Raw genomic sequence first — 13,870 nt, 5'->3', positions numbered from 1 at the left:
TTGTTTTCTTCAAATGCACTTAGGGAAACCTTGTGTTGTAAGTAGTGTTGCTTTTACAAATGCATTTAGGGAAAATATACATTAAGTTGAATTACAGTGTGCTTTAAAATAAGACTGTGTTTAGTTAAAAGTAATTTGACAATTTTTTTCTAAACACACACACACACACCCTCACACACACATAAAATTACATCATGTTATTATTGTTCTGAGAACAATTAATATTTTAGAATATTTTAGATTTCTGTTTCAAAATACTGTTTTCATTAACAGAACAATATTTTTCTTTGTCTGTTTTATCATATAGAACTGTTTATCATATGTACTACTAGAAGATTCAAATAAAAATGATCTTCTTTGAAACATAATTTTATCATTTTTAAATGCACCATGCACACTTTTGCATAACATTGATATGAGTTTACATGTGCAGTATATTCTTCATACAGGATCAATACACTAGAGTAGACAAACAAAAGGACTACACTTTTTATTTTTGCATTTTTTAGCTTGACCAAGTATCACTCTCCTTTCATGCAATGTGAACATGGATATAGAAAATCAGGAAAACAATTTTAGTAACTGTGGAAAGGAGGAGGACAGAGTCGTGATGCTGCACACCCAGCACCCAATCAGAGGGGTATTGCACAAAAGCAAGATAAGGGATTAAGCTGGGATTTTCCAGTTATCCTGGCTGAATTTAGCCCTGACTCGGTTGCATGAAGGGAGGCTAAATTAATCTATATTAAGTTACTATGGAGATTTAAACTTTGTAGCTAGCCTGCTCCAGAGCAGGCTAACAACCAGGCTAAAATTAATCCAAGTGATTTATCGGCTAGTTCCACCCTAAATCCTACTAGATATTAATGTGTTTTAGTCACTTCATGGTCCTGCATTAAAATACTAGATATACTGTCATTCATCTAAGTATGCGTACTGTTATTTTAGTTATTATTGAAAACTGCTGTTCATTTCACTGTCAGAGGTTTGATGAATATATATATTATTCGAGATTTAAAGCGTTTATTGTCATACACCCAGTGAGGAAAGCAGATTTTCCTGAGCAATTATTACTTTGCTGTCCACAATGAATGCCAACACAGTGCAAAAGAACTATAATATGAGAAACAGAATATAGACTATGTATATCTATATATGCAAGTATAGAGTAGAAATGTACTGCTGAATGAGAAAAAATATCAATATATTATATTTTATTGCAGTTGATGAGATAATAAGAAATGGCTCATGAAGTTGCAAATGTGGTTTCAATTAAGTCCTTAACGAGGTCAATATGTAGTATATATAGACTAAAGATTTGTGTGTTTCCTATTCACAATGGCTTGCCCTTTGTTGGATGATGCAGTTGATGAGGAAGTTTTAATACTCAGACGAGCATTCAGGCATGAAAGAGTCTTCCGAGATAGGGCAGACCCAATGGCCTTTTCAGACGAATATCTGACTGAGAGGTACAGATTCTCAGGTGATGGCATCAGATATTTGTGTAGGCTGCTGGGTCCAAACATACAGCACAGGACAGCACGGAGCCATGCTCTCACTGTCCCACAGATGGTCTGCGTAGCACTGCGATTCTTTGCAAGTGGCATGTTTCTGTATTCTGTCGGTGATGCAGAAAACCTCAATAAAGCCACTATTTGCCGCACAATAAGAAATGTAAGTCTGGCATTGAAATCTCTTGTGCACATATTTATCACCTTCCCTGGTCACAGAAGATTCATCCATATCAAGGAGGAGTTCTACAAGATTGCAGGTAACACGAATAATAACAGATTACTACAAAATGTTACATTAGCACAGTCACAGTATGACACTCATTATTTTGTGTTACAGCTTTTCCTATTGTAATTGGTACAGTGGATTGCACCCATATTCGTATCCAATGCCCCTCAGGGGCACATGAGGGAGATTATGTTAACAGGAAATCCTTCCACAGTGTCAATGTTCAGGTAAGAATGAGTTATGGTTACTATCAGCTACATAATTATTCTGTGCATTAAATGACCTTAATAGGCATTATATATATTTTTACAGATGATCTGTGATGCTGACTGCCTTATCACAAATTTAGAGGCAAAGTGGCCTGGCTCAGTCCATGACTCCAGAATCTTTCGGGCCAGTAGAATTTACCAGAGACTCTCTCTAGGTAAGCCACCCCCTTTCTTTTAAGCACCTTGAACATCAAGAGTACAGTACTTGTAAGAATTATGTTTCGTATTCGCAGGTGAGTTCTCTGGTGTGCTGCTGGGGGACAAAGGCTATGCCTGTGAGACATTTCTGATGACTCTCCCCTTACAGACCCCCCAAACCCCAGCACAGCAAGCTTACAACTATGCCCATGCCAAAACCAGGGCTCGAATTGAAATGACCTTCAGCCTCCTGAAATCACGATTTCAGTGCCTGCACCACCTGAGGGTCTCCCCAGACCGAGCATGTGATGTGACTGTTGCCTGCACAGTGCTGCACAATATTGCCAGCCTAAGATAAGAAAGGGCTCCCAGAGTTGCTTTGGATGTTGATTGGGACAATGCTGCCATATTCCCAGATAACAGAAATGGTAGACTTGTTAGAGAACAATACATTGCAAATTATTTCAGTTAATTTAGTTTTGATTTAGCCCATCCCTTAATAAAGGATAATGTAGGCTATATAACTTTTTCATGTGTACATGCATTTTATTTGGCATCGGTAGCACACACTGTGGTTATCTTCCCAAATTCTAGTTCCACTTCACTGGATCAATAACTATAAAGTGTACTTGACATTCATAAAAAAAAAAAAGTTACAAGACCACAATGGTTTTGGAATATTTTTCTTTTATTATTTTGCTGTTATTACTTATCAGCTTGGAGCTTTGGAGAGAAAAAAATGATGATGATTAATACATTGTGTTACAGTCATGGTTACAGTATGAACTGAAGTCACTTCTCTTTCTAGTTTCTGGATTTCCAGTTGTAGTTTCCTCAGTGTCTTGCGTTTAATTTGCATCTCAAGGTCCATGTCCTGCAGCTTTCTTTTGTTCACATCAATCTTGACTTCTGACAGCTCGATCTGTCTCTTAAGATGCGTTGTGTAGAGATATCTGACAGTTTGTGAATTCTGTAAACACCTTTTCATTAGCATAGCAGAATTTTTGCATAATGTAAATTTACTTTAGGCAATACTCACTATGTTACCAGGCTGCTTATCAGGCTGCCCAGTGTCAGGATCCTGTAACAAATGATATTTTCTATTAGTATCACTTCCCTGACTTCTTATCTATTATGAACTTAAAAAAATGTGTCCATTTCCACAAAATTGACATGATACCTCGAGCCTTCTGGAGTCCAGCGACACGGTCTCATCATCAGCAGAAGTGTACTCCACTGCTGTAGATGTGGCTTCCCTCTGCCATATTCAATACTTGTATTGATATTTTTGACAGGACATGCAAAGCCTATGATTTAATAAAGAGTACTCACCGGCGAATCATAGTCTGGTGGCTCCAAAAGTGTAAGGGTGTTGCCAGCCACTGCAAGGTAAGGCAAAGTCACACAGTCCACATAGCAAAATATATTGGATTTCAAAATTTTCCATGTGCAGTAGTATGGCAATAATGTACCTTGTATGAAGAGGCCAGTATCCCTTGCTGGGCCAGAGTCAGTGGCTGTCCCTCCCTGGATCCCTTCAATCACTGGCTTCCCTTTATTTAAGTCCAGGGCCAGCTCCTCTGCTGTGGTGAAGTCTTGGGTTGGAGGGCCACCCCCCGTACCAAATATGACTTTTTTTATTGCTAAAATCAGCACAGACAAAAAAAATGTCAGCAAACATGTCACCTATGTTCTCCGCAAACAAGTAACTTACCAGCCTGCAAAATATTCTTGTATTTAATCTTTACTTGCTGCCAAGTTCTTTTTTGGCCAGACATGTTTGTTCTTTAAGAGGAATAGATAGATACAAATGAGAAAATAGATTAGATGGATAAAAATAGAGCAAATTATCTGATTATAGATTACATCAAATCAATTAGAAACAAAACCTACATACAAATAGATAAGAGTAAAAAGATTAAACAGATTATAGACATAAAAGAAACTAAATAGATCAAATAGATGCACATAGTGGGTAAGTGTTTGCAATTATTCTTCATGTTAAATGCATGTCCACTGGTCACATTTAAGGCAAAGTACAATTATTTTTGAAAATGACAAGTAACTCCTTGAATTGTAATTATGAGGGTTTCAGTGGAGCACTGGTTATTTGGACTACTTACGCATTCAATCGGTCCGCTATTGTTTGCCAGGCATTCTCTCTTTGTTTTATTACAGCAGCTGTATTGCCTTTTTTACATATTATATGTTTCACTTCTTCATACGTTTCCATAAGAAGCTGTTGCTCATTAGGCGAAAAGTATGCCGCACGGGTTTTGTCCATTTTTGCATCGGTGATTCTGTGATCGATTTCGTGGTCTTTTTAAGAATGCCGTGAACGTGCATTTATCCAAACTATATACACCTGGCTTGACATATCCGCGCGTTCTCATCCTGGCTCAGCAAACGTGCAACGGATTAAGCCAGGATGCACTGATTAAACTAGGTCAAGCCGTGACTGTTCTGTTATCCTGGCTTTCTTAATTCTACTTTTGTGCAATAGCTCCCAGGCTAATCAAGCCCTCCAGAGGGATAAAGGCAACCGGAAGCAGCAGTTTAGAGAGAGAGCTGCCTTTATCCCTCTCCAAGTGCTTGATTAGCCTAATTAGGGGTCAGGTGTGCAGCATCACGACCCGGCCCCGCCCTCCTCGCTGCCACAGTAACATGTCATTGCAATTCTTACAAAACAATAAAAAGAAATGACAATTCAGTAGTACATATGCACTTGAATATCAGTCTGTATGCCAAGAAATATTATTAGTCCCTTTCAATATTGTTTGGCATTTTAATAACATAAATGTTTTCTTTTGAACATTTTCTTTTTTTTGAGTGAGTAAGGAAGGATGGATAGTAAATACATTGTTTGTGTCATGCACTTCAGTCACATATGTCGAGGATATATTAAGTTCAACATCTTTGCAAAGGTCATTTCCAGTTTTTGCAAGCTCCTTGTCTAAAACACATGAGATATGTGAGGTATCAGATTTAAAAGCCACAAGACTCGTAATTTTCAGAGGGTTCCATCTTCCAATTGCACAACTGAGCTGTTTCTTTTTGTGAGCTGTTGTTATAAGAATGGTAAAAAACACTTTTAGAAATTAACTGTTTCTAGAATAAACCTGATTGAAATGTGACACCAAGGAAACGTTCAATAGCCATTCTTTGTAACACAGCTGTTCTCTCTTTTGCTGGGCAGCCAAAACCTTGTACATGTTTTTGAAAATCCTCAGCTACTTTGTAATTTGTAAAAAGTTTCCTCACACTCTCAATTGCATTGGCCATGGTCTTCTCAACTTTTTTGGAGAGAACCCTTCCTCTGAGAAATCTCCTCACTATCTGTGTGGGCACATGTGTAGAACCATTGAAAAACCTAAGCAGAGTCCCATTAAATGACTCAAATGGAAAAGTTGAGGTTGCCCACAATGGTCCCCTGTTGCGCACACTTGCTGACAAGTGCATCAGTAAATGCACATTGAAAGAAGCATTAGCAGGTCCATATTTATTTCCAAAATTCTAAACAAATTCACAATAAGTGCCTGCTCTGCCATATCAAGAAGGCAAACATTTAAAAGATCCTGAAGAAGAATGTGCATAGAAAAAAACTAATTAAAAAAATGGTTCCAATACTTCCTCTTCAAAATTCAATTTAAAACACGTAATGCATAATAAATCAAAAATGATTTCCATTCAGCAGCTTTCCAGAACTTCCAATCATCTATTGATTTTGGTGCCCTTGTGATCTCTACTGGTGGTTCAATAGCGAGAAACTCTTTATTTACAATACTATGTGCCAGTTATTGTCATGGTGTTTACTATCTAGCCAGAGAGAGGAAAGTTGCTTTGTTGTGCCAAAACATCCACTTTACACAGTATGAAGTTGTGCAGGCCAGTAAGATTGGACAGCAATAAAACCTCATGCTTGACATAGCCTACTATTGATTTCAAGAAAGAGGGAGTTGAGATCAAACTTCCTAACAATTTTTTACAATCCTTACGCTACATCAAAATGTAGTGGCTAGCCAGTGGGACAAAAAATATTTTGAACCCTATATATTTCAAAAGTGTGTCCTTTTGGCACAATGCATGTGTATTTTGTCTTTGTCCGAGACCAAGAATGCAAGGCTTTCCCAGGCGGCAAAAGTTCAAGTTGCAGAGGACCTTAAGGCTACTCTTATTAAAGAAAGGATCATGAAAGTTACACACCCTTTGGATAAAACAAACATGTACTTGGCTGAGCAGGGAGGTTCACAAAGTGACAACGGCAATATATGTTTACTGTTATTGTGCAATTATAGGTAGACAGTGTAATGGTCCCTGTCCATATGTCTTATTTTGTTTAAAATGAGTCAGATGTGATGGTATCCTTGTCTTGTATTTAAATGCTAGTTATTTCAGAATGATGGGGAGGGTGAAAGCCCAGAAATAAATCCATTATTACACCCTATTATGGTGCAGCTTGATGAATCGCTCATTGAAGCTCTTAATGGTAGGTGGGTATGTAAGAGGAGCACAAGTAAATAAATTGTAATTTGTCTATCCATGATAAGTTGCTTACTTTATGATTGTAGTCTTCTTCTCATACGTTATCTTATTCACTACAAATTCAACTAGAGTTGCCAGCATTGGTGAAGTCTGTGAAGGAATGTATTGCATTTATTCAAGATGGCTCTGAAACTATTCACAGAAGAACATCAGTGTCTTCCACCCCTGGAACCTCATCATTGCCAGACAGTTAGACTGAAATGGTATTTTGATGAAGATTGAATGCTGATTTGAAGGATAGTAAGCATTTTAGAGTAAATAAAAATTTTTGTCATTTACTTCTGTGGGTTCTTATTAGTTTTACCTATAGTTTCTGTTAATGGCTCTGAAAGAAAGTGCTTATATTGCAATAAAGAAACCGATGTAATGGCCTTGAAAGGGGTTAAAAGGGATGTGTGCAGACAATGCACAGACTAGGAAGCTCACAACAAAGACCATGTATATTTTGAATGTTTTATGTATAAATCATGTGATCAGATTATCTAGACTTTTTAAAATGCTTTCAGTAAAATAATAAGGTAATCTTAAACCAATCACAATGAGGAAGCATGCTTAATGCAGCTATTTTGGAACTAACTTCAAAGTATAAAATTGTGAGTATTTTTTTATTTGGGAGACTCTATTACGATGGAAGGAAACTCTAAAATAATCTACTCTCACAGGAGAGTCTCGGCCAGGTGACCCACCAAAAAAGCAAATCAATGAGGAAAAAGTGCATGCCTTAACAGGTAAAAAAGTGACCTTATTTGATTGCTGCAATACATACATAGTTACTTCTAACATCTATAGTGTGTGTAGTGAGGTGCATTGTTGACTTTAGAACCCCTGTTCTGGTAAAGATTACACTATGTAACACAATTTTTGTTCCTGAGTAGGAAGTGTTATTTCCTAATTGCTTGTGCCTCAAAAGTATACAAAATGGCTATTATTCTCCACAAACTTTGCTCTTGTGTCCAGGACAGTGATATTTTGAAAGTTGCCTATTTTCAATGAGAAAACGGGCAAATTTGTGTCTTTTCGATCACATTAAGTCAGAATAAAACAACACGTGAATCGAAATTAACATGTATTTATACTAAAGTAATACAAAAATGACTACAAAATATTTAGATGTGAGTAGTTTTTCGAGATTTACGATTATATTGTAAATCACATTCACGAATCAGCCCCCAAATGTAGTCTCCCATCAAGTTCTCGTTATACTGTTCTTGGTAGCGGCATTCAAAGTCCAGTATATCCTGGTGGAAGCGCTCGGCCTGCTCCTCCATGTACTCTCCCATGTTCTCCTTGAATTTATCAAGATGAGCATCAAGGATATGGACTCTGAGGGACATCCTATAGCCCATTGTGACATAGTACTTCAAAAGAGTCTCAACCAGCTCCACATAGTTTTCGGCCTTGTGATTACCCGGGAAGCCCCGAACCACTGCGACAAAGCTGTTCCAAGCTGCTTTCTCATTACTAGTGAGCTTCTTGGGGAATTATTTGCAAAAAAAAATATTTACACACACGGTGTTATCAGTTGACTAAGAGTATTTTAAAATGTAAAGTATTTTTAAAGGTTATCCTAAGGGTGTGTTGAAACATATTATATGACTTTCTTTTGTTGATGTAAACCAATGCAAATGTTGTCTGTGTGGTATAAACTGAAACACACCATTTGTTTTTGCTCTCAGTTGCTGTTATGGCAGAATTTCCAAACACAAATCCAGCGGATGTGCGGAATTGCGTACAACGCAAATATAATAATGAACAATTTTCAGATTAAATAAAGATTTTGTTATAGAATAGACATACAATAAAACATTTTTTTTAAAAAGTATATAAAAAATATATATAGGCTACAGTAGTTGTATTGTGGAGAATTTAATTATGACAGGCTATTGTCAGATAATAAGATTAATAAAGTGTAGTGCTGATTATTGATCGTGAGAGATCAAGTGTTCAAAAGTCCGATTGCTTGGGGGAAGAAGCTGTCACGTAATCGGCTGGTGCGGGTCCTGATGCTGCGATACCGCCTGCCTGATGTAGCAGTGAGAGCAGCCCATGACTCGGGTAGCTGGAATCTCTGATGATCCTCCAAGCTTTATTTCAATGATTATAATTTTAGTTTTTCAAAAACCATGCATTATTTTCTCAATAATACAAACATGTACACACATGTAGCTCACATATTATTATTGTTGCCCAGTTTGTGTTGAATACAGTTCTATCAGACTTCAGCCATTAATATGTTTTTAAGCAATTGAAAAAAGCACAAATGTCAAGGCATGTCAAAATTTCTCCAGGGCCCAAAACACCCAGAGGGTTAATGTAAGCACACAAAATTGATGCATTTAGCACATTTCAAGTGTAACTGAAACTCTTGTGTAATTGAGTTTCAATTGTAATGTTTCCAAAATACATTTGAAGTACACATCATATGTTGTGCACCTTAAATTATACAGAAATTGTCAGTTATTTTACTCACTTTATCTCCTCGAATAACCCCTAGCTTTGGAGAACACACACACACTCCTGCTGAGATCCCCATGGTGTGATGTGGAGGATGACCTTCAATTGACTAAAAAAATCAATCTTAAACATGCATTAAATTTAATGAGCGAGTGAGAGCAGGTAAACAACATTCCCATGTATTATAAACAATCATTATTTTTGATTAGCTGGGGTATGTTGCTGGTCTGCTAAGCATTATTCTGCCCCTCTTCTGTCTGTTTGAACTCAGAGAATGAGGTCATAAATGCTTTGTGTCTTGATCAGAGAATGAGGCTCAGGACCCAAACAATAAACAGGGAATTTATTAATACAAAATAAATCAAAAACAAACCAAAACTCCCACAAGGGGTAAAAAAGCTAACATAAACTACCCCATAGGGGGGAAAGGCAATCCAGGGCTGGGGCAGAATGCAGTGGGGAACACGACCGACCGAACCAGTTAGGGATGAACAGGAATGAACATACAATAAACTGGACCAACCAACTATACTGACTGGAAAACAAGAAACCAGGGAAAGAGCAACAAGACCAACTGACTGGCAGGGCCGATAAGGGAGAAAAAAACAACAAGATGAACTGGCACAGGACAGCAAATATGAGAAGACTAAAATAGGGAGAGAAATCAACAGGTTAACAAGACAGGGCTGGTGGGACTAATAAACTAATAATGGGCAAACAAGGAGGCGTATGATGTAAGACAGAAAGACAAGCGGCAATACAGAAGCAAAACAAAGTAACATGCTCTCACAAGACAACAAAACACCCGAATGGCATGAGAGCATATCGCCAAGACAATATACGCCTGTGTCAACCGATAAACAAGACGAGAGAATGCGTATGTACAAGGTTAAAATGGGAAAGAAAGGAAGTGGGAACTGGCTGAAAGGTCCAATTAATATCTAATGAAACAAAAAGACACACAATGCAAACACACACATGGCAGCTATGTGTGGCTCTCTCTCAAATTGCCACATGCCACTGCACTTATTCCTCTCTTCAGCTGATTAGCCTGATTGGGGGCCGGGCATGCATAGTCCACGAGAGACAGACATAAACTGCTGATACTGAGAGAGATGACATAAGCGCAATGCACCCACATCAATAACAGACAGACATGGAGCATGAGTGTCCGGATCAGGAACACAGACTGAAATCGAACCAAACAGGAAATCAGAACTCATACACCATACTCGAAACAACAAACAAGACAGACCGAAGAGCACACAGCAGGGAATACAACTGAAACAGTGCGCTCACATAAAGACAGACATAGGATGATGATGCCATGGCCCTGTCAGACAAAAATCCAGACTGACAGGGTGACAGGACCATGACACTTTGAGCATATAAAATGACACCATCCTCTTTTCCTTTAAATACCCCCCCACCCCCCAACAAAGAGAGTGGGAGACATAGAGGATCTCTGTCTTTCTTTAATCTGCCAGTGTAAACAACAATAATAAGCCTATATATGGCAGTTTAAGTGGCTAACTGATGCTTGTGTGGGTGGTTTATTGATTCTGAAATATAAAACCATTTGATATGATGCATGTAACTACAGCTGTTTTCTAAAGTGATAATCCCAAATCAATAAACTGTTCTTCACTAACAGCCTCCTGAATATTTATAGGTGTTACATAGTGGTTTTACCAGGGGGTGTTCAGACACGATACAAAGACATACAGAGCTGTGTTGCCAGGTTGTCAATTTGTAGGCCAACCATGAAGGTTAATTCACCAATGGGTACCCTCAGGATTACAATAGGGTTTTAGATTAATGAGAAACCAGTTCACACACACACATACACATACACATACACACACACACACACACACACACACACACACACACAGACACAAAAAGAAAAATATCTATAATTGTCTCATCATTTACTCACCCTTATGCTGTCTCAATTTCATATGACTTTCTTTCCTCTGTGGAACATAAACGAATATACAGTATTTAACATATATACAGTATGATGTGTTTTTGTCCATAATTTGCCATATGTACAGCACTCTGCGCATGTGTTAAAGGGTTAGTTCACCCCAAAATAAATATTCTCTCATCATTTACTCACTTTCATGCCATCCCAGGTGTGTATGACTTTCTTACTTCTGCTGAACACAAACACATATTTTTAGAAGAATATTTCAGCTCTGTAAATTGCTGTAAGTGGCCAGAACTCCAAATGCTCCAAAAATGTTATAAAGTCAGCATAAAAGTAATCCATAAGGTTCCAGTGGTTTAATCCATGTCTTCTGAAGTGATTCGGTTGATTTTGGGTGAGAACAGATCAAAATACTCTTTTTCACTATAATTCGTGACAGCAGTCTCCTTGGCGATAATGATTTCAAGCTTGATTACACTTCCTACTGTACAATCTAGTGCTCTGCGCATGCGTCAAACAATAGGATCATGCCTAGAGATTGCAATGGCAAGATATACATTGAAAAATGAGGGATATTTTGGTCTATTCTCACCCAAAACCAACTATATTACTTAAGAAGACATGGATTAAACCACTGGAGTTTATGGATTATGCTGCCTTTATTTCTTTATTTGAGCTTTTGGAGTTCTGGTCACCAGTCGCTTGCAGTGCATGGATCTATAGAATTGAGATATTTTCCTAAATATCTTCATTTGTGTTCAGTAGAAGAAAGAAAGTCATGCACAACTTAGATGGCATGAGGGTGAGTAAATGATGAGAGAATTTTCAATTTTGGGTGAACTATCCCTTTAAGCTTCTCTCATAATCTCGCCAAGGAGACTGCTGTTGATTTCTACTGACTATTTATACTATCTGTTTCTTTTAACCAAAAACTGATTGCATTGCTTTAGAAGACATGGATAAAGCCACTCAAGTCATATATGGATTAGTTAAATGCTGCCTTTATTTATTATTTTGCCGCTTGAACGTTTTGGACCCCATTGACATGCATTGTATGGATAAAAACACGTAATACTTCGAAATCTCTTTGATTATGTTCTACAGGAGAAATAAATTAATTAGAGATTGAGGGTGAGTTAATACATTTTTTTGGGTGAACTATCGCAAACGCTGTTCAATAAATATAAAGTAACCTGTTAAATGCACTAGAGGGCGATGTATCTTAATTTATGAGTCTAAAAGCCCTTGTTAGGTTTGGACTAGTTTGTAATCCATGCTAAAATCTGCTCTAGAAACACTGTTATATAAAACAAAATCACTTCCACCTGCCCTTACACACAAGTGCTTTCGTGGAGATGTAATAGTTTGTATTCTATCAGTGTGTGTGTGTGGGGGCACATGCAAGGAACAGACATTATAATTAGTTCATCTGGGTATTTGTTTTACTCTTGCACACTAGAGCCTGTAAGTCGATAACAAAATAGATTTGTATTTATTTATTTAATATGAGTGAGTGAGTGTATATATATATATATATATATAATATATATATATAGCTATATATATATATATATATATATATATATAGGCTATATATGTACCATTGTAATACCATGTATTTTTTATGGTATCATAGGTTTAGTAGGCCCTACTTTGGCAGAGCACGTCAATATTATGGTGAATATGGTAATAATAGGCCTAGCTATATTTTTAAAAGGGAAGGACTACTCATTATCTCCCACACACGCCAATTTTGAACGGATATATTGGCTGTGTCTCGTTTGGATCGCTGCGTGCTAGGTAGGACGCATCCTTTGAAGGCCGCAGTATAGCCTACTGAGAGACGGCTTTCGTAGGACAAACGGAAACGGAACGTGACATGGTTGCTATGACAGCACGCCACTCTTTAACAAGCGCGAGCCAAAGTCCCTCTGGAAGGGAATGCATGAGGTAAATTGTAGGAGAGTTATAATGATGTAAAGAGGAAAAAAAAAATAGATTTTACAGGTGCACTTTTAGTCTAAAATTTAATTTTAATTATATATCAATGTAATTATACATATTATATACTCTGCATCCATCTACTCTGGTACTTCAACTTGGGAATGAACATTCCTTGCGTTTGAACATCATATATACGGGCAAATTGGCGTCTATTTTTAGACATAGCCTATCCGTTGAAGCAAAAAATTGTGGGTTGTGGGTACCCACGAAGGATACACCTCATGCATCCTCTAAATTCCAGTGAAAAAAGGTCGCATTCGAAGTGTCCAACTCGCTTTTCTGAAAATAGACTGCCTAGATGACGTATGCGGCCAACACATGCGACCTTCCGAGGACGCATCCTTCCAAACGAGACACAGCCAAAGTCCTTATAGTGGTCACAGTGCACCTGTCGCGTCCTCGTGAGCTCAAATGCAAAATGACGATCAAGAGAGGATTGTATCACTTTTAAGTTTTTCTGACGTCACGACGCTGCAGATTCTCATGGTGGGAAAAAATGTTTCACCACTGAGCAGAGGGTTCACAATAATTCACGTCCTAATCACGTTGATTAATTAAAATTAACAGCTCGGGCGAGATCACTCAAAACAGCAGCACGGAATGTAAATTCAGTACAGACAAAGCGTCAGTATGTGAAAACGTGAACGTAAGGGACGCTTCATCCACCGGAGGTAGTGCTAAGAATTGCAATCAATCTGCGGTAGATTTTAAATGTGTGCGCGCGCGTGTGTGAGAAAGAGAGAGGTGGACATTGCGATTCAGGACTTCTGAATCTTTACAGCTGCGCGTT

At 37.9% G+C, this 13,870-nt stretch overlaps 1 protein-coding gene and 2 long non-coding RNA genes across 3 annotated transcripts; 1 reads left to right on the top strand and 2 right to left on the bottom strand.

The window, feature by feature from the left end:
• The first annotated feature begins 1,338 nt into the window (after positions 1-1,338).
• LOC127636382 (putative nuclease HARBI1) lies at positions 1,339-2,505 on the top strand. Its single transcript, XM_052116830.1, has 4 exons — positions 1,339-1,771; positions 1,852-1,967; positions 2,053-2,164; positions 2,243-2,505. Exons 1-4 carry the CDS (start codon positions 1,339-1,341, stop codon positions 2,503-2,505), a joined length of 924 nt encoding a protein of 307 aa, XP_051972790.1.
• Positions 2,506-2,978: 473 nt separating this feature from the next.
• Positions 2,979-3,362, bottom strand: LOC127637127 (uncharacterized). Its single transcript, XR_007969669.1, has 3 exons — positions 3,328-3,362; positions 3,187-3,228; positions 2,979-3,100 (listed from the first exon to the last, which is right to left on the bottom strand). It is a non-coding gene; the product is annotated as an uncharacterized LOC127637127 (long non-coding RNA).
• A 16-nt stretch (positions 3,363-3,378) lies between these two features.
• Positions 3,379-3,768, bottom strand: LOC127637126 (uncharacterized). The gene is made up of 3 exons (XR_007969668.1): positions 3,620-3,768; positions 3,480-3,529; positions 3,379-3,405 (listed from the first exon to the last, which is right to left on the bottom strand). It is a non-coding gene; the product is annotated as an uncharacterized LOC127637126 (long non-coding RNA).
• Positions 3,769-13,870: the final 10,102 nt, after the last annotated feature.

This window comes from Xyrauchen texanus, chromosome 44 (assembly GCF_025860055.1).
Source record: "Xyrauchen texanus isolate HMW12.3.18 chromosome 44, RBS_HiC_50CHRs, whole genome shotgun sequence".
Lineage (NCBI taxonomy): Eukaryota > Metazoa > Chordata > Actinopteri > Cypriniformes > Catostomidae > Xyrauchen > Xyrauchen texanus.
Note: the sequence above shows the minus strand (reverse complement) of the source record. Positions and strands in the feature narration are given on the sequence as shown.